The sequence below is a fragment of the Myxine glutinosa genome, chromosome 8, assembly GCF_964187855.1.
Source record: "Myxine glutinosa chromosome 8, kmMyxGlut1.1, whole genome shotgun sequence".
In the NCBI taxonomy this organism is placed as follows: Eukaryota; Metazoa; Chordata; class Myxini; order Myxiniformes; family Myxinidae; genus Myxine; species Myxine glutinosa.
The window spans coordinates 143,479,598-143,506,569 of NC_136268.1; the positions used below are offsets into that span (position 1 = coordinate 143,479,598).

General features: G+C 43.7%; 1 protein-coding gene across 1 annotated transcript in view; it reads left to right on the forward strand.

Moving 5' to 3' along the window:
* The first annotated feature begins 1,456 nt into the window (after positions 1 to 1,456).
* The window catches only part of LOC137432977 (thiol S-methyltransferase TMT1B), a 28,974-nt gene continuing 3,458 nt past the window's right edge, over positions 1,457 to 26,972 (forward strand). Inside the window, exons 1-4 of the mRNA XM_068125336.2 lie at positions 1,457 to 1,729; positions 9,300 to 9,418; positions 19,425 to 19,557; positions 26,671 to 26,842. Of these exons, the coding sequence (XP_067981437.2) occupies positions 1,653 to 1,729; positions 9,300 to 9,418; positions 19,425 to 19,557; positions 26,671 to 26,842 (501 nt within the window). The 5' untranslated portion in view covers positions 1,457 to 1,652. The remainder of the gene's footprint in view (positions 1,730 to 9,299; positions 9,419 to 19,424; positions 19,558 to 26,670; positions 26,843 to 26,972) is intronic.

The window sequence follows — 26,972 nt, forward strand, 5'->3', positions numbered from 1 at the left end:
GATTAAGTATTGTCCCTGTGGAATTATGACGTCATAATTAAGGCACCAATGACCTCAACACTTATTCCCCATGAGGAGTTCTTTACAATGAGCCATGTATCATTTTTTTCTATGGAGCGGTTTTGGGGATATAGAGGTGTAACGTTTTTCGATTTTTCCAAGATGGCGCCTGTACCACATGACCTATGACGTTATAATTATCATTAAAAAATATACAGGAGGGGGCACTCCTGCGGTGGAAATTTCGTGTCCATTGGACCAACAGTCGCAGAGAAAAAAAAATTCATACCGATCGGATGAAGCATTATACTTGTCGAATTATGTCGTCATAACGAAGCCACCGATGACATCATCAATAACAATTCTTATTCCCCATGGGGAGTACTTCACAATGAGCCATGTTTCAATTTTTTCCATGGAGTGGTTTCAGAAATATAGAGGTGCAAAGTTTTTCCAATATGGCGTCCGTACCACATGCCCTATGACGTCATAATTATGAATCAAATTATACAGTTGGAGGCGCTCCTATGGTAAAATTTAGTGTCAATAGGATCAACGGTTGCTGAGAAAATAAGTTTTTAAAATGCGGACACGCCACGTACACCACACGTACAAACCGAATGCCTAACCCTGCTTTTCGTTTCGCGACCACATGACCTATGACGTCATAATTATCATAAAAATATTCCACAGGAGGAAGCGCTCCTATGGTGAAAATTTCGTGTTAATCGGATCAACGGTTGCTGAGAAAATAAGTTTTTAAAATGCGGACGCCGGACACGCCACACGTACATCACACGTATGAACCGAATGCCTAACCCTGCTTTTCGTTTCGTGACCACATGACCTATGACGTCATAATTATCATAAAAATATTCCACAGGAGGAAGCGCTCCAATGGTGAAAATTTTGTGTTAATCGGACCAAGAATTGCAGAGAAAGAAAAATTCCTACTGATCGAATGAAACGTTGTAATTGTCGAATTATGACGTCATAATTAAGTTACTGATGACATCATCATTAACACATCTTATTCCCTTCCGATAGGGAGTACTTGACAATGAGCCATGTTTAAATTTTTTCCATGGAGCGGTTTGGGAGATATTGAGGTGTAACGTTTTTCGATTTTTAAACCGTCCAATGTACGCTCTTTATAATGCATGCAGTCGCTAATTTTGGGGGTCTCAAGATGGCGGCGCGTTCATTTCAACAAGTGGTTTGGGACACAGACGTCTTATAATAAAGCTGGAGGGGCAATGAGGCTCGGAAAGTGAAGCCAACGGAAGTGCTCCGGCGGCCATATTGGCGGGCCGATCATTTTGTAAGCAAACACCTTCCTTTCGTGTAAATGCTCCTTTATCCAAGATGAAGAAAAACTGAGGAAATAGCACGAAATCGCAGGAGAATTGACGAAAGTAAAGATTTCATAAATGGAAAAACTTGAATCCACCGCGCCAGCAATATCGGCATGGAAAGATGACCGCCGGAGCACTTCAAATAGGCTTCACCAGCGCTAATGAGGGATACACGTCGCATTGCGCCTCCACGTTTATTATATAAATAAAAGACTTCGGTGAGCTAACAGGATGTGGACAAACGGATGTTGCGTCGTCATTCGTCAAGCAATCACTGGGCAATAAACTCGCAGCGCGATGGCTTGGTGTTGTTTCCTGTGCGCTCTCCTCGGTCTTCCTATAGCCCTCATCCTACTGGTATTTGCTTTGGACAGGTAAGGAGGGAATGCAAATGTCTTTCTGCTTGTTTATAATTATATTTTGCAGAAAAATGACGAAGTTTAACTTAAGGGTTTGAGAGTGCTGTGGAGATGCGACCGAGACGTTGCGCGCCCTTTTTCATAAACTTTTATTTAACGTCGCGTCCTGTGCTGTCGCTGGTTTGTTTTACCCTTTGTTGATGTTTACTTTTTAACTCAACTGGACTACCGTCCAGTTGAGTTCATCACATACTGAACCCTCCGGCATCCGTCATCGGTTAACTTTTCGACGTTAACACTCCAGCGTCCACAAATATCAACCGATTCTGATCAAACTTGACATGCAGCATCCTTACCCCAAGGACCAGGTTGGTATTACATTTCAGCCCGATCCGTCGAAAAACGGCGGACTTAGGCGACCGTTTTGTGTTTGGTCATGAAAACGACGTTAACACTCTAGCGTCCACAAATATCAACCGATTCTGATCAAACTTGACATGCAGCATCCTCACCCCAAGGACCAGGTTGGTATTGCATTTCAGCCCGATCCGTCGAAAAATGGCGGACTTAGGCGACCGTTTTGTTTTTGGTCATGAAAACGACGTTAACACTTTAGCGTCCACAAATATTAACAGATTTTGATCAAACTTAGAATGTTTAACCTTTACCACACAAGGTAGGTTGCTATTGCATTCCAACCCGATCCGTCACAAAATGGCCGCCAGTCAGGTCAGTTGAGTTCTGCTTCCCTGGAAGCTCGAGTTATTATTCGTGATAAAGCTTTTGCCGTTATGTTAGGTGGAGAAATAGCTGGAGACGTCTCTGACGTCATAAATTTAGTACGTACACCGTCGCAAATCCTCGCGCTTCTCTACATAAAGCAACGTCGAACGATTGTACAGAGTTCCACCAGGAATTGCCCAATTAAAAAACATTGTTTTGACTCCTGTGACCCTAAATCTCCAGCCCTTGGCATGGGTGGTCTGAGTGATTCTGGGGCCCTGGGCAAAGGTCAATGATGAGGGCCCCCTTATTCCCACCGAACCCACTGAACAAACATTCTATCAAATAAGTTACTGTAAAAAGAAAAAAAAAGAAAAAAATAAATAAATATTATAATAGGAATGGAATGACCAGTAATGATTAATTTGACTGACAAAATCAACTCTCTGCTCACCTTCACTCCTTCATTCCCCTTTTCCCACCTCTGGAGCAAACTCCCACACTCACTTCAATCCCTCCAATATCCAGGTCTTCAAAATGGCTGTTTAACACAATCTTATCTTTCCTCCCCCCCCTCCCCCCATCCAAAACCTTGATCTTTTCTACCCCCATTAATACACCTTTCGATCTCCCACTTTCCTGAAAGTTCTTGTTTATCCTGTGTACCCCGTGCCAGCCCTCTCCCTTCCACAGATCTCCCGATGTCCCTGTTCTCTACTGTTGTAGTTTCCCTCTCCCCCTATTGTCTCCCGCTCCCTTTATATGTTATGTGTTAGCTCTTATTCGAGCCTCGACTTGCCGTTAAAAAAACAAGACCAAAAGTCTAACGGTGGCATCACCGTGCTTGTAAAATATTATAAACCACAAACACATGATTGGCTTTTTAAACAGTCGCTAATGCTGTTTATGACTAAACAAAGAAATTTGGAGGAATCCTGACATCCATGAGGTAAGTTTTACTTGCAGAATTGAGGTAAGATCTACTCTAATCTATATACCACACAAGTGTTGGTGTGCTCATTTGCCAAGCAGCTAGCTAGTGCTTGACAAGCCAGCCGTTCCTTAACGGTTTTGAATGGAGTGCTTGCTCGAATACTTAAGCCACTTGATTTCTCCACAAGAAACTTGGTAAATGAACTTGAATGAACCTTTTGATATTTGATGGTCATTTTAACAATCGGTTTGTTTGTTTCACATTGAATGAAAAACATCAAGGTAGAGCATGGCGATTGTGATATATGACAGGTTTGGCCTGAACGGCATATAAATCAACATGGCGGTGTGGTCATTCGCAGTACCACCATATTAATGACTTGTAACACGTCACCCGTCATGTGATCAGATTGTCAGCTCTGATTGGTGTATATACATATAGACGGCTCTGCCCGATGGGCTACGCCGTAAAAAATCTGTGCATTGTATCGGGCTCGAAAACCAGCATACTCCAGATACAACTCGGAAATAATGGGGTTAGCAAGGTACAAGTGTTTTACCTGCTTGCTGTAATGCTACTGCTGCTGATTCATTGTGGGCCTTCATTTTTAACTTCTTTTTTTCTTCTTCTTCTTCCCCGAGGTAAGGTGGGTGCAGAGATGGGTTTGGGACCCAAGATTGAGGTACAGTTGAGGAATTCGGCTTTTTCATGTGCGGCGTCAGCTGTGTAACCATTTGAGGTAATGGAGGGGTTAACAAGCACCAGAAACAGATTTGACCAGACCTTCCTTCCACTCGATTTGGAGGAGGGAGACAGGTTTGAGTTCAGTGTTGAGACTGGAGGGATATTGTTTCCTGGCTCTCCTGAGGGTACACTTTTTGAGAAGAACAGAGATTGCCTTCCGTTGGAGTTGCCTTCTCTTGGAAGGCAAATCCAAGTTTTCAGGGCAACTGCCTCACCACAAGCTTCGGTGTACCATGGGAGGAAGGGTACGACAACTGAAGACTCGATGGGATAAATCTGCACATGTGAGCAATTTTCTTTGGAAGAATTCCCAGGATTGGCTGTCAGATGGGAGACCAGTCCAGACGTTTTAAATTTTTTTGAAGAAAATCGTTCTGTTGAAAGTTATTTTGTGGAAACTGGAAACGTTTTGTAAACTTTCATGTGTTACATCTCAGCCTTTTTTTTTTTTTTTCTTCTTCCCCTACTCTGATAATTTATTTTCATTGCTTCTGGCTAATTTTGCCTAGATAGGCCATACAATAACTGTCAGCTCAATTGGTGATGTGTGCTTTTGGGATGGGGCGAGGAGGCGGGGATTACATCCGTGTCTGAAGGAAGCAGTTCATTTTGGTATTTTAAAATTAAAATCCTTTGGAAATAACCAAAACTCTTTGGAATTGCCCCTTGGAATGTAATCCAAGGCACGGTGGGTTAGAAAGGTTGTTCATTTTGACAGCCGGAAGGACAGAGCCAAATATTGAAGCAGCTTCACCGCTTAAAAAAAAACAACAAAAAAAACCCAACATCCGACCAATAGCGCTCGGTAGATCGATCGCATGTCAACGTGGATGTCGTCGTTTTAAAAAAAAAAATACAACCTACAAACGTGAGTGTAATGGCTCATTTGCGAAGGGAAGGTGACATCTGGAACTAGTTTGAATTTTTTGCTATCGGAGAAAATTGGAAAAAACGCAGTAGATGAAAATGCTATCAGATTTTTCATTCTATACACAGTGATGTAATTGATGGATTCTTCAGTGGGTCATATAGTATATCTCCCACCACCGGCCGTCCTCCTTTCCCTCCCCCCCCCCCCCCCCCCATGTCCTTCCCACGGCCCTAGGAAATTGCCCAGAATGCCCCATAGGTAAACGTTGCCCCTACGCCTGGTGCATAAACCAGGGGTCAAATCCAAAAAATCTTTGCATATTCTATGCCCCCCCCCCTCCAAATGTTCATTGCATATTGAAAATGTGCCCGTAATTGCAGGTTTTTTTGGTATGACCTTTTTTCCCACCTCAGGGCCCCAGGGGGGGCAGGGCTAAAAATGATACTGCTTTTGCACCTTCATGCCATGTGGTGATCATAACTACCAAGTTTGGTGAATTTCTGCACAACCGTATAGGAGATGGTGTCAGACAGCTGATTATAATATCACTTCCAACCCACTCCAGGATAAATTCACAGGGTTATGAAATGTTCTGGCTGATGTCTCCTTCCCCTCCCCACCCCCCCCCCCCTGCCCTTCCCTTTCCACTTCCCCCAGGAAATATGGGAGGAATGATTAATTTACCATCTTCCTACTCCTTTAAACACCCCAATTAGTCCCACCCTCCTGTGGGATTGTCTAGGGAATGCTTGTCCTTCATGAACTGGTTGGCCAGGCCTTCTACCTGAGAATCCTCATCATAATGTTTGCCTCTTACTTTGGTTTGCATTATTTGGTTGTTGCTGAACATTAGTGGTAGAAAACTGAGCTTATTAACCAGAGATTAATTGTACTCATTGAAACAACTTTGGATTATGGTAAAGGTCTGAGGTTGCTGAAAGGATGGATGGAGGTTTGGGGGTTAAAAGGAAGAAAGGTGATGAGGGCAAACGAGGATTGGGTAGTTTGAGTGTAGAGGGAATACAGGGATGTGGGGTCAAATTCTGCCTTTTTTTTTTTCCCCCTTTGTTTTTTTTTTTTTACGTTTGTAACTAGAACAATACTCTGTGGGGAGCAAACCTCTGCCAGGCTGAACAATTTACGTTTTGTATCCGACTAATAGACCTGATCTGGATTCGGACCTGAAAAAGTCCAATTGGCTTGTCACCTATCCAACTTGTCCACCTGGTTTTGTCATAATTGGTCCACCATTGTTTTAATCCATCCTGGTGTTGGCTTAGCGGCTAGGGTGCCAGCTTAGGATCCTAGGTTCGAATCCTGGTCGATCGCTGAATTAACGCCACGGGGGTTGACTCGGCCTGTCATCCTTCAGAGGTCGGCAAATTGAGTACCAGTTCACTGGTAATTCCCTGTTTGTCGTAAAAAGGCGACAAAAAGGGTTGGCGGCAGAAGGGCATCCGGCCGTAAAACATTGCTTCAAAAAGGGGACCAACAACAACAACCACGGTGCCCGAAAAAGGCCAACCCCCGCTTCGCGGGGGAAAATGGCCTCTAAAGGTTGTTTTTTTTTTTTTTTTTTTTTTTTTTTTTTTAATCCATCCACAACTTTTTGAAATCCTGTACAGACACATAACCTCCATCTACCTTGTTGGCAGAGGTAATAAATAGATTGTCCCCAAGGAAAGCGAGGTCCAGATAACCGCAGTTCCACCAATCACACCTGTGGCATCTGTTTCATACTTTCCTAGCTTTCATATAACGCAGCAACACATTACACAAGGTATGATTACAGACTGTCATGCTACAGTCGAAAGGGAAGTGGCAGAACAACCACACAGCCTGGGAGTGATGTTGCATTCTTTTTATTTTCTTTTAGTGACAAGGGAATGACTTTTTGACTGTTGAACCAGTAGAGATATTTATTTGAATGAAAATGATATTTCCCACCAGGATACCCACATTGCATACCTTTTAGGGTCATTCCATTATTCAGGGCCCTCTTGGCCTTTTGACACCTAACATCTGATCCAAGAAATCTGTCAGCTCAGCATGCAATTGATAAACTGCTCTTTGTCGTCGTTTGGTTTCTTCCTCAACTTTAATCCCCGCTTTCCCCTTCTGAGACGGGCTCGAACTCGCCCTGAGATCTAGAGCCAGCCACCTTAACCATTAAGCCAACACCAGGCTAAAGCGCACGTACCGATTATGACATGGCGCACTTGCCCAAAAGGGAAAACGGTTCACTTGCCAATTTGCCTGCTGCTCATTTTATTTTGGAATGAACACAAGAATGGGTGAATGGAATAACAGGACCAATGAATGTTTACCTGCTTTAGCCAAGCTTTCCATATGTTGGAGCATGTAATAACCATTTGTTCCTGCTGAGTTGTGAACTTGATGTTAAAGATTTCATTTTAGTCGAGGAATGTTTCATTGGATTTTCTGCTCAGAGTTGCTGCCGAAACTACTTTAAAGAAATTACACCATTTTAGATGTACTATTTTATCTACCGCTCTATGGCCGCAATTATTCCCAACTTGTGGAGTCCAGGGGAAGTTTTTGGCCAATGTCTTTCACGGGCCGGCTGGTCAGGCCTGACTTTCGATCGATAAAGGGTAATTTGGGTGGGAATTTGTAATTTGTTCAGGGTCCTGACCTCGTGGCGATTACTCGCCCACTCTGTGCGAAATACATCGTCGGATATTTAACATCTACCAATAATGCTTGCAGAATGTACACCCAGTATAACGTCCATCTGAGGGGAAACGTACTTTGATACGACGCCTGGCCTGCCAAATGCCAATCTAAGTTTGTAGGCATGTCAGGAATCCAACTCGGACTAGATGGCTCAAAGGTAAGTGCACTACCTCGGCTATGCACCATCAAATTGGACGGGTGGCTAGGTTCTGCTCGGACCCGCTTTCTGACCTCTACCCTAAAGCTGATGGGTCGCGCATAACTCCACGGCAAGTTGAGTTTCTGAGCAACCACAGGCGTAGTCTGGAATGACTAATTCTGGTAGGGTCTTCTCGTCCAATTCCCGCTTTACCTCCCCGTTGAATAAGTTGCCCCAGATAAGGCCTGTTCTCTAATCGTTTCCACTATCTATTGCTTAGGACGGCCGAACAATTTACCGTCGGTGGAAACGTTGGCTACCATCTACTGTAGTGAACCAGTGGAGTGAAACTCCCATCTACTAAAGACATGCTACATCTAACCAATGGAGAAAGACACCCTAGCGTGTTGGAAATAGCTGTTCTTGGTAACATCAAATCATGTATTTATAAGGATGCAGTGTCACATAAGAGAATATCTTAACCCCTAGCTCCCAAAGCCCCTTAAACATTTGTACTAAATACAAACAGGCACTTCAGACATTTTAGGAAATTAGATGGGGAAGATAATTTGGTGGGGTGTGCTGTCGACCCCGGCCTCACCTGTACGTGAGCCGGATGGCTCTCGTGCAATGAACAAGAGGTAACCTATAGTGTGAGCTCTGAAAAGAACTGTTGTGGATTCAGGTTGATGCTCCACAACAGTGCGAGTCAGGTGTATGCTTGGGGGGTGCATGTGTAAAGACTTGTAAGGGAGTCGGTTCAGAGGAGTTCTTGGTCGGCACTCATTCTGCTTGGTGCTGTGAGAACTCGGTCAGTCTGGCCAGGTCCCTCTCTCCAGGACTCAGGATGTGAACTCTTTGGACTCGACTTTCGGAACATCAAATTTTTCTCGGTAAACTCTTTCAGATGGTAACTCCAAGAGATAAACTCTTTCAGGATCTGAACTTTTCACACCATAAACTGCTCCGTCAGGCTTTTATTGCCCTTCTTCCTACCTCCACTGACCTCAGCCGTTTGGCATGCTGTGATCCAGCCATCGCGAATGGTCCTAGGTGGGCGGAGCGGTTGGCACAGCCCTGACAGTGCCAATGGCTTGGCAAGGTCCAGCAATAACTGACAGCGCTGTAAATGCTGGAATGGCGATTAAACAGTTGAAGTTATTGCTGAAATAGAATGTTTTGAGAATTGGGTCTGAGTATGGAGTTGGGGGTGGGTGTTTGAGAATGAAGAGCACGAAGGAGATATTTCTAACTTTGCTTACAATGCATCTTCCCCTTCCACCGATATGAGGGGTGTTTTAGCTGAACGCAATTGCTCTGGAGACGTCTCGTGTGGTGTGTGACTCCCCAGGGGTCTTCCAAAACCATAGCAATGTTAATTGATTTTTGTTGCTGTTCATTTGTTAATGTAATCATGCATTTCATTATTATAGTGTTCTAACATTTGGTTTGCTGTGGTTTTTGTTTTTGTTTGTAGTGTGGGCTTGTGGAGACCTCTGAATGATCGCATCATGCCATACATGAATGCACATATATCAAAAAGCTACAACAAGAAAATGGAATCTGTGAAGCAGGAACTGTTCAAGGACATCAGCAGTGAGTGGAGGGAATGTCAATGTATGCATTGTTAATTCTACAATGTTTGAGCTGACAAAATACCACCTTGTTTGCACTCCATGTTTAACTTTGACTCGTTAAGTTTTCTCTGTTTTTGTCTTTCTTAGTTTATTTAGTTTCGTTTCATTTTTGTTGGAGTTCCAAATACTGTTACAATAACTAGAACGAGCAATAACTATTGCATACCCTCGCCCCGACGTGTTTTGTGTTTTTAGACACTCGCATTTCAATTTTACTGTACATACTTTATCGATATACTCACATTCTAATTTCCCTCACCAAAGGAGAGGGTCTTGCATTCGAGTCGGTTTGTGTCTTTGTCCACGCAGAATAATGATTTTTCTCTGCAACCGTTGGTCTGATTGACAGGAAATTTTCACCATAGGTGCACCTCTTCCTGTAATTGTTTTTAATGATAATTATGACGTCATAGGTCACGTGGTATGGGCGCCATATTGGAAAAACCGAAAAACTTTGCACGTCTATCTCAAAGTGCTGCATAGGAAAAATTGAGACGACTTTGTAAAGAAGGTGTTGTCTTTGTAAAGAAGACCTGGTGTTGGCTTAGCGGTTAGGGTGCCGGCTTGGGATCCTAGGATCCTGGGTTCGCATCCCGGTCGATCGCTGAATTGATGCCAGGGGGGTTGACTCAGCCTGTCATTCTTCCGAGGTCGGCAAATTGAGTACCAGCTTGCTGGGATGAATGATCACGGTGTACCCCGATTTAGAATAGGTACACCGTATCCCTGCGCATCGTAAGAGGCGACCAAGGGTTGGCGTCAGGAAGGGCATCCGGCCATAAAAAAAACATTGCCTCAAACAGGGAACCATGATTGTCATGGGGCCCGCAAGGCTAACCCCCACTCTAGTGGGGAAAATGGCCTTAAAACGTTCATTCATTCACTTTGTAAAGAACTCTCCATGGGGAAAAAAATGTTAATCATGTCATTGGTGCCTCCATTATGACATCATAATTCGACAAGTACAAAACTTCATCTGATCAAGAGGAAATTTATGGGGCGTCATCTAGGGATAAATTGGTGGAGAAAAAAAAATGATGCCATCAGTCACGTGGTTCAGCCGCCATATTTGTTAACGCAAAAGCCTTCAACCACGTCCTGGCAAGGGTCTGCAATCTGATTGTGCTTTGTTGTTGTACATGCAGTTGGATCTCAACGTTCGTGGGCCCTGCATATTCATGGGTTATAAAATGTGATCTGCTTCTACATTTGCGAGTCGCGTATTGGTGGTTCAAAAAAAAAAAAAAATTTTTTTTTTTTAAATTGCACTTCAGAACTGGTCTTGTATAAAAACCACCGTTTAGAGGCCATTTTTTCCCCGCAAAGCGGGGTTGGCCTTTTCGGGGACCGTGGTTGTTGTTTTTGGTCCCCTTTTTGAAGCAATGTTTTACGGCCGGATGCCCTTCCTGCCGCCAACCCTGTTTGTCGCCTTTTACGACAAGCAGGGAATTACCAGTGAACTGTCTTGTATATCCACTGATATTAATTCAGCCTGGGAATCCCTTCACAGAAATATTGTCTTGCGCACATTCATCCCATCTTGTCTTCAATTACTTTACCCATCCTCCCGCTCTTGGTACTTGGTCTTGGTCTGAATCTTGTGGTGATGCAGTTGCTTTAAAACGACTTGCATTCTCCTCCTGGAAGGCACATCCAACTGAAGACTACCTCGGATCATTCCACAAAGTTCACAACAAGTGCCTACTCTCTGGAAAGCCAAAAAACATCTGTCCAATCAAGAGAGCTTTCAAACTTGTCTACCTCCTCTGAAGCCTGGTGGGGCCTTGTCAAGTCTTGCACCCTCTGCCCTCTTCATGCTTGGTCCCCCTCAAGTATCTACACGATGCACACAGTCCAGCAGAAAGCCCCTCCTAGTAAAACTTCCTAAATCCAGAACCACAGCTCACCTCAACTCATTTTCCTCTTTTTTTTTTTTCTTTTTTTTTTCCTACCTGTGGAAACTACCTTCCATACTGTTCAATCTCTTCCCTCCAGGTCTAAGACAGATGTTCACCACCATTTCAAGTCATCTCTTCCAAAATCGTGATCTTTTCTACACTTGTTCCACCACATCTAACCCCTCACAAACCTTTTTGATTATGGTTCCATCTTGTCCACCCTTTGTGTTCCCTATTACCCCTCATCGTTGCTTGCATCCCTTGTTTGTCCAGGTCTCCTTTCTCCCTCCGCCCTGCTGTTGGCATTTCCCTTTGTCTTGCTGTTCCCTTTTGTTGGTTTTATTTGTTCTGTCATAGCTCTTCTACAAGCTTAGAACATGTAGGTAAAAGGAAAAAATATATAAAAAGTCCCCCCTCCACTCCTCAATTCAACCAATGCCTTGGCATTCATGGATTTGACATTCGTGGCATTTTCCAGGAACGTATGCCCAGCGAAGGTCTGGGTCCGACTGTACTTTTTACACGTACTCTCATTCTAATTATACATGAGCTATTCAGTTGAAAAAAGATGGTGTAAAATTTGTAGATTACATTGGCAAATGTACAGACAAACGGACCCAAATGCAATACCCTCTCTGCTAGTGAGGGTAATTGGAGAGCTCGTAGAACACGTTACCCCTTCGTGTTCAAGTATATACTTTAATTCAACAAAATGTTTTTAAAGTTTGTTTAACCCTTTGAGTACGGATGACGTCCAGTGCCGCAACCCGCGAAAGTTTTGTGTACGGATGGCGTTACTACACGTCATCGACTATACCTATAAATAGATCGTCAGTACGTGGTTGCATTCCCGTACCAAAATGCCAAATCAATCCCGTACCGGGGGTATTTTTATCCAGAAAAAAAAAATCCCGTACTCAAAGGGTTAAAAAGGAATGAAATACTGGAAGTTTAGCGCTATAGGTTTTTTTTGTTTGTTTTTTCGTTAAGAAATATAAATATACACACAACCCTTGTACGCCATCTTACTATAATTCACCAAATGTCCGTCTGTCCAAAGGTACCGTAAAAACTGCTGAACCAATCAACGATATTTTGGGTGGATAATCCTGGGATCTCCAAGAGTAAAATAGGCTATTTCGTTTTCCCAATTTCAGCTTTAGTCTCCAGCATTCTCAGGTTTGGACTCCTGCATAACATTCATTGTTCTCATTGTGATGATGTTTTCCCGGGTGCCGCACAAACGGCTGCACCGATCGCTGCACCGATCGAAGTCTGTGACCTCGGACAAAGGCCTTTTATAAGGACATGGGTTTAATTACTGCTTGAGAGAATTCCATCCCTCTCGCTGTCTCTCCAACTTACAATCCCTCGAGATATGCGGAAAGGACGACCCTCAATCTCTACATGAGAGAATTCCACATAGCTATTTGGGTCGTGAATACGCTAACAGATCGCTGTCTCCATCGATCTTGCCAAGGCTGTAACACCCATCGGCTCAAAATCCTTTTAACTGTTGACTTGGTAGTTTTTACAATGAAGGAAACATTAACAATGTTAAAAGTTTATTTTGTGATTAATTTGAGTTATGTTTGGAATTAAATAAGATATCGAGTTCAGGTGAATGATGAAATGCCATGATGGTTTCTACTTTCTGAACGTGAACTTTGCGGATCGCCATATGCAGATTCGACACGGACCCACGATCGATGTTTGTATACGTGAACGTACGTTTGTTTGCGAACGGGTACGTTTTTCATGGAAGTCATTCACGAACTTGCTGTCCATATCTGACGTGCGACAAGGTGCTACAGGAATGTGGAATTAGTTTCATGCTTTAGCATTCGCTGTATCTGCATTGCCTGTTTGCTTCTGGCCTCCCACCCATGCGTAGCTAGGGTATCATGAGGAATCATTTCCTTGGATTCTAGCAGCCACCAACCCTAACGATACGTAGCAGGGTCTTACAGCTGCCATATTCATGCTCGCCGTCAGTGATGCGAAGTTGTGTTGTATCGCCATTATATATGACGGTACATGCCATAAGGGTGGGGCTTCAATTTGGAGGCGCAATTGATATAAACATCCGTTAAATGTCACACGCAAATCAAAATCTAAACTATTTTTAGAAGTATATCTTGCTAATATGAATATGAATCGTTTAAAATGCAAAAGTCCTTCAATTTCTGATATTTTACCTTTTCATTTGGGCCTCCCAATTGAAGCCCCGCCCATAGGGCGGGTACCGTTGCTAGTCTTATTGAACATGTCCTCGTATTGCTAAACCGAAGGGTTTTTTTTAAAGTGCAAAGAAGGCGATTTGTGTTGTGCAGTGTTGGTTTGTAATTCAATTTAAATAATGATTGTAAGTTGCATAAATTAATTCTGGGTTTTACTGCTGTCGACAGTGTATTACACCACCTTGTATAACATGTTACATTTGTTATTTTTGCTTGTTTGTTCTTTGTCGTTTAGGGATATCACCAATGATTTTCAATTTTGGTTGGCAGACAGACTAAAAACCATTGCCCTACTCCTCTCCATGTGCACTCAGGCTGAGATTCTGTACAATTTGCCAAAGTACTGCTAAACTGCAAGTTCATGTTCTGAATTGTGTTCTGCAGTGTTAAAAAAAAAAAAAAAATTCAATTGAAATTAAATAGTTCCTCAATCATAAACTGACGTGTAAACAGATGGTTGGAGTGTACAAATTGCTTAACCCCACATTTTGCTTCATGTGTGCGGGATTAAAAAAAAGAGTACTTATTTAAGGGACATCCTGTGGTGTGGAAGCTGCCTCCCAGACAGCAACCATGCTTTAAGAGTCTGATAAATAAGCAATGTAACCTAGTGACAGGGAACCTCAAAGTGGACTAGCCCACTTTCTACCTGCAGTCAAGGCAGGAATTTGTAATTTAGCCAAAATGCCAGTGATAACTCACCTATTATTTGCCAAGGACACCGAGTTCTGACATCCACCAATTAATGCTGGCAGATGGGACAGAGTTCACCGTCCATCAGAGGGATGGCTCGCACATTAATGCATTACCCTGCATGTAAAACACCAGTGGAGCAGTTTATTTTTTTTTATATATAAAGATGGCTGCAATACCCTTCCTATTTGAGGAGAGGAGGTCCCTTGCTTTGTATAATAATTGTTAATTTGTACTTTGAGAACATGTCTATTGCCTGTCACCTGTGAACACCCATTCTGTGAAAACTTACTTTCTGCAATGTTAAAGATGGCTCCGAAGAGATCCCTCATGATGGAAAGTTGTCTTGTAAATAATATAATCACTGACTGGTTTGAGAGGAAAAAAAAAAATGGAGGTTTTCACCCCTGTCTATGAACAAGATGTGTCAAAGTTGTGGACGGATTCAAACGAAATTTGGTGGAGGTAGTGTATGTCAAGGAGGAAATGATTAGATTTTGGTGAAGATCTGGTTTCGGCAAGTATAATTTTTTTCAAATAATTTTCACCATTGGGAGATGGGGCCAAAAACGATAAATAGCAGGATATCTCAGTTGTGGACGGATTCAGACAACTTGGTGGACTGATTGTGTGTGTGACGAGGACTAATCTATTCGATTTTGGTGAAGATCTGAATATGATTCGGACACTGATTATTTAATTTCTAAGTTTCAAAAACTTTCAAAAACAAGCCGAAACCACATTTCAAATCTGGCCTCCAAAGCCAGTCGCCGACTGGGCGTCCTCCGTCGTGCGAAGTCCTTCCTTGGCACACCTGAGCTCCTCACCACATACAAGGCTTTCATCCGCAGCTAAATGGAATACTGCTCTCCCCTCTGGGCTGGTGCTCCTGCCTCACACCTAGCTCGTCTTCACACTGTTGAAACCAAAGCATTCAGGATCATTGGAATCTCACGCGATGAAGCTAACTCCAAGGGCCTTTCACTTAATCACCGCAGGCAGGTTGGTGGTCTTTCCGGCTTCTACCGACCTCTCTGGCCTTGCCCCCCCAGCTCTCTCTGGGCTCTGTCCCGCAAATATTCCTACAGGTCGCACAAGATCTGCCAGCAACCCTCTTATGGTTAAACTGCCAAAATCAAGACTCTCTGCTCACCTTCACTCCTTCATTCCTCTTTTCTCCTGCCTCTGGAACAAACTCCCTCACTCTTCAATCCCACTCCACCCTCCAGGTCTTTATAACAGCTGTTCACCACCATCTCTTATCTTCCCCCATCCAAAACCTTGATCTTTTCTACCCCCACTAATTTCACCGCAATTCCACTTTTTTGAAATACCAACTTCTGTCCTGGAAGTCCTTGGTGTCCTTGTGTTTTATACTTCTCCCACCCCCCCCCCCCCTTCCCACACCTCCTCCCCCCAAGCCCTCTCCCTCCCACACATCTCGCTGCTCTCAAATGTTTGTGTGCTTCCCCTTCTCTCCCAATCTTGTCTTCTGCTCCCTCTTTTTATATATTTTGTTTGTCTGGTTGATTTGTTTGTGAAGTAAATGGCGGCTTTCACGAGCCTCGATTCAGTATACAAAAAAAATGAATCTTCACCATTGAGATCGAGTGAAAAGCGATTATATAGCATGATATTTAAAAAAATGTAATGGACGAGTTATGACAACTTGGTGGATGAAGTGGTTAGGTGACGAACAAAAACAAGCCGATTAGATTTTGGTTCACGTCCGAATCTAGATCCGGCCTATCAGTGGATACAAAACATAAACTGTTCAGCCTGGTGTCGGTATGCACTCTACCGGTGCTGTTCTAGTTTATGCTGTGAGAAACATGTTTTTTTTTTCTTTATTCAATGGACTTTTTGGTTCACAAACATTTTCTTCGACTCTCACCACTTGAAAGATAATTGGCGAGGCGGCCATTTTTTTTTTTATAACCTGTTTAAATATTTGTGAAGGAACCATGACAATTACAACTACATATGGGCAAGGTATAGCTGGAAGTACCCTGTGGGGGACCCCACTCCCTCGTCAAAACTCAAGGTGGGGAACCCGATCGAAGCAAGGGTGGAAATCACTCCATTTACGACGACGAAACGTCTGATGCCTGACGTGGAGATCGGTTTCTGAGGTTTGGGACATGGAATGTAGGGACAATGACAGGGAGATCGGGAGAAGTGGTGGAAGTATTGGTCATAAGAGTGGACATATGTTGTGTGGAGGAGACGAGATGGAAGGGAAGTGGTGTGAGAATGGTGAAGGGTGGGCAGGGACGGAAATACAAGTTTGTGTGGCAAGGGTGCCCAGAAGGCGTGAATGGTGTTGGTGTCATGTTTTCTGAGGAGTTTGTAGACAGTGTGGTGAGTGTGACTAGAGTGAGTGAAAGGTTGATGGTGAAAATGATGATTGGAAAGCTCTTGGTGAACGTCATCTCGGGATATGCTCCGCAGGTTGGTCGGAGCGATAAAGAGAAGGACAAGTTCTGGTGTGCAATAGTGAAGCTGATGGAAAACGTGAAGGATGAGGAAGTTGTTGTAGGAGACCTAAATGGACATGTGGGAAGGAGTATGGACAGTTTTGAGGGAGTTCATGGGGGTTACGGATATGGTGTGAGAAATGGAGGTGAAAGGATTTTGGAGTTTGCTGATGGAGCTGATGTGTTCATTTGTAACACTCAGTTCCAGAAAGAGGATAATAAGCTTGTTACATACACGTCAGGTGGGTCGACGACAACCGTTGACTACCTGCTGGTGCGTAGGCGAGACTTGGGGCACCTCCTGGACACAAAGGCAATCCTGGGGGAGGAGGCTGTTTCACAGCACCACTTGGTTGTCTGCGACATGAGTGTGAAAGGTGCGAGGAGAGCTCGGCGGGTGAAGTACCAACCGAGAATAGAGGTTGAAAGAGGTGACAGTGAGGGAGGCATTAAAAGAGGCCGAGTTGGGTAGAGGATGATGTGATTGAGCTTGAAATTGGTTGGATGTCAATGAAAGATAGTCTGTTTGGAGCCGTTGGTGAGGTATGTGGATGGACCAAAGGACCACCGAGGCACTCAAACATGGTGTTGGGATGATGAAGTTGGAAAGAAGATTGACGAGAAGAGGAAGAATTTCAAGGAGTGGCATAAGGCGAAGGGTATGGGGGCAGAAAAGGCAGAGCATGAAAGTTAGAAGGCTGCAAAGAGGTACAAAGGCACAGGAGGCATGTAGGAAAATGTTTGGAAAACGCTTGGATTTGGAAGAGGGTCAGAGAGCGGTATGAAGTATTGCAAAGCAGACGGCGAAAGATATTTGATGTGATGGGGGTGAGTTGCTTGAAGGATGAAGTGGGACAAATTGTTGTGGACCCAGATGGATTTGAAGGAAGATGGAAGAGATATATGGAACTACTGTTGAATGCAGAGAATGAATGGGATGGCAACATAGAGAGTAACCCAGTTTTAGGACTGGCAGAGAAGATAACCGAGAAGGAAGTTGAGGAAGCGATAAAAGCAATGAAGTCGAAAAGTGGGAGGGGCGACGTGAGTTGTGGGATATGTTGAAGGCAGCGGGAAGTTGGGGTGTGAAGAGAATGCCAGAGATCTGTTAGCTGGTGGTGAAAAGGCCGCATTCCAGTGGATTGGGAACCGAGTACACTCATCCCTCTGTACAAGGGGAAAGGTGACCCTCTGGACTGTGGATCGTATCGAGCGATAGTTATTGGAGCATGGAATGAAGGTATTGGAAAGGGTGTTGGAGAGGAGGATAAGGAAGAAAGTGAAGATTGATGAAATGCAGTTTGGATTTATGCCAGGAAGAGGAACGACACACGCTTTTTATTGTGAGGCAGTTGCAGGAGAAGTACATGGAGAAGAGGAGGAAGTTTCTTGGGTTTGTTGATCTGGAGAAAGCATTCGATAGGGTTCCTCGTGAAGTAGTGACATGGGAATTGAGGAAGTTAGGAGTGGAGAAATGGTTGATCAGAGTAGTGATGGCAATGTACAAAAGAGCGTGCACAGCTGGAAGGACGGGAACAGTGGTGAGTTTGAGGTGAAGGTGGGATTGCATCAGGGATCGGTACTAAGTCCACTACTATTTGTAGCTGTGATGGAGGTGCTGGCTCAGAACGTAGGGGAGGGTTTACCATGGGAGTTGTTGTATGCAGATGATCTGGTGTTGATTGCAGAAAGTATGGATGGACTGAAGGAGAAGATGAACAAGTGGAAGGAATGTATGGAAACAAAAGGTCTGAAGGTGAATATTGGAAAAACAAAGGTGATAAGTGGTAAAGCATGTGATGAGGTGGAAAGAACTGGGAAGTGGCCGTGTGCTGTGTGCAGGAAGGGTGTCGGAGTGAATTCCATTCAATGTACAATGTGCGCTGAGTGGGTTCATCAAAAATGTAGTGATTTGAGAGGGTCATTAACCAGTTACACTACATTGAAGTGTAAGGTGTGCACAGAGGGAGCTGCAGATGGAGGAAATGTTGAGTTGCATCTTGGAGCCGGCGTGAAGCTGGAAGATGTGAAAACATTTTGTTACCTCGGAGACATACTGAATGGATCAGACTCTAACGGTTGCGAGAGAGATGTGCATGGAAGAAGTTTCGGGAACTGAGTGGCATGCTGACGAGGAGGGGAGTCGTTGAAGCTGAAGGGAAAGGTCTATGCTACATGGGTGAGAAGTGTTATGATTTATGGGAGCGAGACATGGGTAATGAATGTAGAGCAGCAACGAAGGCTGGAAAGGGTGGAAATGCGAATGGTTCGGTGGATGTGGAGTATCGTGAGGAAGACAAATGATGAATTGCAAAAGATTATGGGAATAGAGCCTGTGATGGATGCTGTGAAGAGAAACAGTTTGAGATGGTTTGGTCATGTGTTGAGGAAGGATGAAAGTGACTGGTTGAGAAGAGTGATGGAAATGAATATAGAAGGAAGTAGACTGGGAAGACCGAGAAAGATTTGGCTGCAGATGGTCGAAGAAGAAATGTGGGCAAGGGGGTTAACAAGGGGAGATGCAGAAAATAGGGCAAAATGGAGAAGATTGTCATGGGGACTGCAAGGCTATCCCCCGCTCTAGCAGGGAAAATGGCCTTAAAATGCCTGTTGTGGTGTTGAAGGAAACCTGAAGTAACTTTTGCTGTTTTGTTCAGAATCTTCTGTCGATGGAAAGCTGACCATTTTGGAGATCGGAGTGGGTGGCGGTGCCAATTTTTGCTTTTACCCGCCAGGCACAGAGGTCATTTGTGCTGAACCAAACCCACACTTCGACAAGTTCCTGAAAAAGTAAGATGGTTCCATTTTTAAGTAATTTGTACAAGCACATGAAGTTGCTATGTCTGTGTAATTGAAAATGCTGTTGGAGCCATCGACACGGTAAACGCTCATCAAACATGGCTTCTTTGCAACAGATGCATTTGTACATGGAATAATTGCACCGCTTATTTCCATATCATTGCAACGTTTGAATGTGGCACTGTGACTGTGCATCGAGGTGATGTCTCACCATCCTTCTACCACCCATGCTGTCTTCAGTCTACATAGTGCTGTGGTCGAGTGAACTTGTGTCCGCGATATTTAGTTGACTGTTATTTAGCTGCATACCGTTCCATTAACTATGGTATGGCACGGAAACGTCAAGCCTAAAAGTGGTCCTGGAGAGAAGAAATGCCATCCCATAAGGTTTATGACCGCAGCAGAGAAAAATCGTGATTTTAGATGAGCTGTCTGGTGGGGATGAATGTCGCGTCGGTTGGCCAGGAGTAGAATGTGAACGAGTCCACTATATGCACCATTTGTTCAAGCCCGAGTTATGACAGAAAAAGTGCCCCTGAACAGGTGTTCAACGCTGACAAAACATGGCTTTTCTCCAAGAAAACGGGTAGCAGGACTTGCATCTCCAAGGAGCAGAAAGTCGCACAGGTTCAGGTCTTACAAGGATCGTCTTCTACTTTATTTTGTAGAAATTCATTCGGCGACTATAAATGCAAACCTTTTGTGCCTCGCTGCCCACCAGCGACAATTATCCACTGGCTTCAAACAATTAAACTCCTCCTCCCCTCCTGCCCACTCCACCATACAAATGTAAACATGTACTGAACAACAAAAACGTAAATCCTGAGGTTGAATTGAATATGGTTTATTTTATTTTTTTGGTATATTTCAATACGACACCAACAGGTAATGTAGCTGGTTCTTTTTTTGGATCACGTTTTGTTGTAAGCTCCTAAATGGCACTGACGGCCTGTGTGGTGGACGTGTATCACGTGATCTTTAGCATTGCCTGAGTTTCAAGTTAAGGTTATAATGGGGTGCATGCACACTTACTGCACATGCACCACAAGGCTCATAAATTGTCCGTGGTGTGGAGCTTAAAGACCTGCCTCGTGCTGTTTCTGCATCAAACTAACGTCAGCAACGGCAATGCCATGAATACGACTGTTTGAGATGGAGAGCCATTGCACAATTGAAAGCTGGAGTGCACATCGGGTTGCCAACACTTTCAGTGTCCACAATTTATCTTCAGGAGAGATTCGGTGCAACCAACAGCACCAATGACGACCATCGCTCAGGCGTACCAAGGGTGACAACAGCACGTCGGAATCGACGCATTCATCGCAATCACTTGCAACAATGCTGTCAGTCAGTGAAACGCTCGTAACGCCGTTGGAATCCATAGAAGGCCTATCAACCCCAAAACTATCAGATTCCAACCTTGTGAAAGAGGGCTGCAATGCAGGTGACCAGCTGGTGGTCCAGTGCTGACGTCACCGTCAATCGACTTTTATGGACCAGAGCCCGTGTGAACAGGTGTTGCCAATGGTGGAGACGACATCTTCACTGAGGAGTCCGCTACTGCATTGATCCTGCTGATGGGTGAATGGGTCAACATACAGGGGAGTACTATGGTGACGAGTGTGTCCTCGAGAGGAATGCCTGAGGTGGTCCTAGTGTGATGGTTTGGGCTGGTTTTAGACTCTATTAGAAAACGGACCTTGTCATCTTACAGAATGTTGGTGCAGGCAGGGGAAATGGTGTAACAGCACAGCGTAACATTGACCAGGTCCTTAGGACACAAGTTGTGCCCTTTTTTGCATGACACCCAAACTTCCAGTTCCAGCAGGATGACGCCTGTCCCCATACCGCCACGATAACACAAGCCGTGTTGCTCCATCACAATATCAACAATGCCTTGGCCAGCTCTAAATGCAGACCTGAATCCAATGGAGCATGTTTGGGATGTGGTTTCGACGCTTGAACACCATGTGTGCCCTAAACCAAAGACAGCTGATCAGCTTCGAACAACATTCTACAGGTGAGATGGAGGATCCCCTATGAACATTGTCAATCGCATTATTCATACCATGCACAGACGTTTTACTGCAGTTATCTACACATGGTGGTCACAGGCTTCTGAAGGTCATCTCTCTTTATATATTCTACCATTGCTGGAAATGACTATTCATTGCTTATGCTGGCTCAACATCCCACAGCATTATCTGATATTACATCTGGAAATGTCGATCATTCCATCTGATTGTAATATACCAACAAAAATAAACCACAGTCTGTCTTCAGGATTTTTCTTTTTGTGTTCAGTATATTTACAGTATAGGTATTCCCTCAAGTTTTTATTAACAAAAAAAAAATTGGTGTAAAAGGTTTGTCCATATGTTACATTCTACTGCCACGTTTCGTTATCCCCATTTATCCTATAAATGTTAAGGTTGCACAACTGTTTTGCTAAATGTTCAGTTTTTTTCAGGAACTGAACCCCCACAAGTTGAGGGTTTACTGTACATGATCGATGCCAAAATGGAAACTTTTCATGAAATATATTCCCATTCCCTGTACTCACAGCACACTTGCTGTCATTGACCACCATACCGGCTGCCTTTCTTTTGGTACGCAGTTTGCTTTTGAACTCGATTCTGTCGATGCAATTCGCTGCCTTACTCTTGTGAATCTCCACCGACTGTGCATAAATTAACTTGTGCCCTTTTACTCTTCAATGCACTCTAGTCTGGAACCCCATGTCTTGATCTACAAATTTGTTGATATTGAAGTACCCATAGTTCGTTTTCCTAAAGATAGGCTTGTGGGCAGGTTTTGTGGCACAAAGTGAATATGTATGAAAAAAAATCTCCCATTTGATTGTCTGTCCTTGCATAATTCTCAAAATGATCAAATTGGCTGAAACAATTTCAACTAGGTTCCATCCTTGGTGTAATGACATGATTCTTCATTAGGCAAGTGAGGCAATTGCAAATTTTCCGGATGATGCATCACACAATAAGCCAATGCAATCTCATTTGAATTTTTTTTTTTTTTTTTTTTTTTTTTTTCTTTGTCAATTTTTTGCTGTTGTATTATTTGCATTCTACAAGTCAGATGGTATACACATCCGTGACGCATGTTGGTGGGGTAATGGATTACGATACTATTTCCAAAATGATTTTTTATTTTATGGTGCGATGTAGCCTTTTTGTTGGGGGTGGTGGGGAGGAAGAAAGAGGAGAGGGTGAAAGATGAAAGCCAAAACTCCTTAAGGATCATGTGTATATTAAAAAAAATAAAAATTGTTGAGATGTACCAGTAACGGATTTGCTATGCACATGAAAATGTTACAAATGTAATGCAGTGCATTCAGAAAGTATTCACACCCCTTGATTTGTTTTCATTTTGTTACAGCCTGAATTTAAAATGGATGAAATCGAGATTGATCGATTTATTTTTTGGCACTGTTCTACACATTTGGCACTCCTGTAATGTCAGTGGAATTTTTTATTTTTTTAAATTGGAAAAGACTTGATAAGATTAAATGTCTTGAGTCTGTATTTAACCCCCTTGCTATGACACCCGAATTGAGCTCTGGTGCATCCAATCTCCTTTGATCATCCTTGAGATGTCTTAACACCTTGATTGGAGTCGACCTGTGGCCCATCCATTTGATTGGACATGATTTAGAAAAACCTTTCTATATAAGGTCCCACAGTTGACAGTGCATGTCAGAGCAGAAACTCAACCTTGAAGTACAATGAACTGTCTGTAGAACTGAGATAGAATTGAGGAGGCAGACTAGGGAAGGGTATAAATCAATTTCGAGTGTTGAAATTTCCCCACGAGCACAGTGATCATTAGGAAATGGAAAGAATATGGAATGGGATTAGTCCGAGAGCTGGCCATCTGATCAAACTTGGCAACGTGCAAGAAGGACCTTGGTCAGGGATGTGACTAAGAACCCAATGACCACTCTGACAACTACATAGTTCCTTGTCTGAGATGGGAGAACTTGCTGGAAGGACAACAGTCTCTGCAGCCTTTCACAAATGTAGAATTTATGGGTGAGTAGCCAGGTGGAAGCCACTCCTGAGGCACATGACGGCATGCCTGGAGTTTGCAAAAAGGCATGTGAAAAAGAGCATGAGGCAAAATATTCTGTGGTCTGATGAGATGAAAATTTGGCCTCTGCAAAGCGTGGCATGTGGTGGAAACACAGCACGGTTCATCACCCATCTATCATCGTCCCTACCGTGAAGCGTGGTGGTGGCAGCATCATGCTATGGAGATGCTTTTCAGCGGCAAGGACAAACTTGTAAGGGTAGAGGGGAACAATGAATGGAGTCAAATACAGGCAAATCTTTGAGATCCTGCTTCAGTGTGAAAGACTGCTGCAAGTAGTTATGTTCCAACAGGATAATGTTCTAACATTCCAAAGCAACATTGGAATGGCTTCAGAACAAGAACGTGAGTGTCCTTGAGTGGCCCAGCCAAAGCCTAGACTTGAATCCCATTGAGAATCTGTGGATAAACTTGAAGATTGCTGTTCACTGAAGCTCCCCATACAACTTGACAGAGCTTGAGCAGATTTGTTGTGGTGCACGAAGGGGGAACAAAAAAAACAAAAATTTGTGGCTCTGGCATGCTGCAGGGAAAGGCATGGCCTCGTTAATGGCCTGTGCTTGTGATGCTGGGAGGAGGTGGAAAGTGGCCTGTAAAATACTTGTGGCACAAACTACAACAACAGGCATTTTAAGGCCATTTTACCTGCAAGAGCAGGGGTTACCCTTGCGGTCCCCATGACAATCCTCTCCATTTTGCCCTATTTTCTGCATTTCCCCTTGTTAAACCCCCTTGCCCACACTTCTTCTTCGACCATCTTCAGCCAAGTCTTTCTCGGTCTTCCCCGTCCTCTACTTCCTTCTACATTCATTTCCATCACTCTTCTCAACCAGTCACTTTCATCCTTCCTCAACACATGACCAAACCATCTCAACATGTTCCTCTTCACAGCATCCATCACAGGCTCTATTCCCATCATCTTTCGCAATTCGTCATTTGTCTTCCTCTCAACGATACTCCACACATGCACCGAACCATTCACATTTCCACCATTTCCAGCCTTCATTGCTGCTCTTCGTTCATTACCCATGTCTCGCTCCCATAAATCATAACACTTCTCACACATGCAGCATACACCTTTCCCTTCAGCTTCAACGACACTCCCCTCCTCGTCAGCATGCCACTCAGTTCCCGAAACTTCTTCCATGCACATCTCACTCTAGCAACCATTGCCAAGTCTGATCCACCTTCTCCATTCAGCATGTCTCCGAGGTAGCAAAATGTTTTCACACCTTCCAGCTTTACACCGTCTCCAAGATCCAACTCAACATTTCATCCATCTGCAGCTCCCTCTGTGCACACCTTACACTTGAATGTAGCTGCCACACTGGTTAATGACCCTCTCAAACCACTACATTTTTGACGAACCCACTCAGCGCACATTGTACATTGAATGGAATTCACTCCGAAACCCTTCCTGCACACAGCACACGGCCATTTCCCAGTTCTTTCCACCTCACCACATGCTTTACCACTTGCCATTACCTTCGTTTTTCTGATATTCACCTTCAGACCTTTTGTCTCGATACAATCCTTCCACTTGTTCATCTTCTCCTTCAGTCCATCCATACTTTCTGCAATCAACACCAGATCATCTGCAAACAACAACTCCCACGGTAAACCCTCCTTTGCATTCTGAGCCAGCACCTCCATCACAGCTACAAATAGTAGTGGAGTTTGTACCGACCCCTGATGCACTCCCACCTTCACCTCAATCTCACCACTGTTCCCGTCCTTCGTCCTTACAGCTGTGCGTGCTCTTTTGTACATTGCAATCACTACCCTGATCAACCATTCCTCCACTCCTAACTTCCTCAATGCCCATGTCACTACTTCACGTGGAACCCTATCGAATGCTTTCTCCAGATCAACAAACCCAAGAAACAACTTCTTCCTCTTCATGTACTTCTCCTGCAACTGCCTCACAATAAAGAGCGCGTCTGTCGTTCCTCTTCCTGGCATAAATCCAAACTGCATTTCGTCGATCTTCACTCGTCCTTATCTTCCTCTCCAACACCCTTTCCAATACCTTCATTCCATGCTCCAATAACTTTATCGCTCGGTACGAGCCACACTCCAGAGGGTCACCTTTCCCCTTGTATAGAGGGACGAGGGTACTCGGTTCCTAATCGACTGGAATGCGGCCTTCTTTAACCACCAGATTACAGATCTCTGTCATTCTCTTCACACCCCAATTTCCCGCTGCCTTCACCATATCTCCCACAACTCCCGTCGGCCCTCCCGCTTTTCTGCTCTTCATTGCTTTTATCGCTTCCTCAACTTCCTTCTCGGTTATCTTCTCTGCCGGTCCTAAAACTGGGTTACTCTCTGTTGCCATCCCATTCATTCTCTGCATTCAAAAGTATTTCCATATATCTCTTCCATCTTCCTTTAATTCCATCTGGGTCCACAACGATTTGTCCCACTTCATCCTTCAAGCAACTCACCCCCATCACATCACACCTTTAGCTATCTGCTTTGCCATCCTGAATACTGCTCTTTGACCCTCTTCTTTGTATATAATATATTTTATGATATATTTTAATATGATTATTATGATTTCATCAACACAATCACAACTCTATTACTAAGTTGGTCTGCTTTGGAGTTTTGAAGACCATATCAAGAAATGATTGACTAATTGACTAATTTGAGTCAGATCCAACTTTTGAGTTCAATTGAGGATGGTCTTCCCAGTCTGAGGAGGGATATTATGATTGTTGTAACTGCCAGCCATGTATTGGTGGGCAAGCAGATGTAGTAGACCCAATTGTCAAGACAGGCCTATTCAAAATAACCAAGATAGGGAGGCGTGGGGGAATTCATAATGGACATATGTGGGAACGAATGGCATTGTTGATGCATCTTTGTGGTGAGGTCATAAGAACCGACTCAAAAGAGGAAACTGTGGATCAAAGCAAAGTATGCACTTATTCGTTGAAAATGACAATCATTGTTTGTACACTAGTATGTCTGTGTAACTTGTGACACCAACAGATCTGCAAGTATCTACCCGAATGTGTCGATCCGTGACTGGCTGGTGACAGGAGCTGAGCAGCTTCCAACCTTAAAGGACGGATCGTGTGATGTGGTGGTTTGCACGCTCGTCCTATGCGGTGTGAAGAACATTGATATGGTGATAAAGGAAACGCATAGGGTTCTTCGTCCGGTATGCTCATTTCAACAAACCTTTTTTTTTTTTTTTAAATAATAATAATAATTATTATTATTATTTTTTTTATTTTTTTTAATGCCTGTGTTGTGAAATTACAACCTGTATTTTCTATTTTATTTCAAAA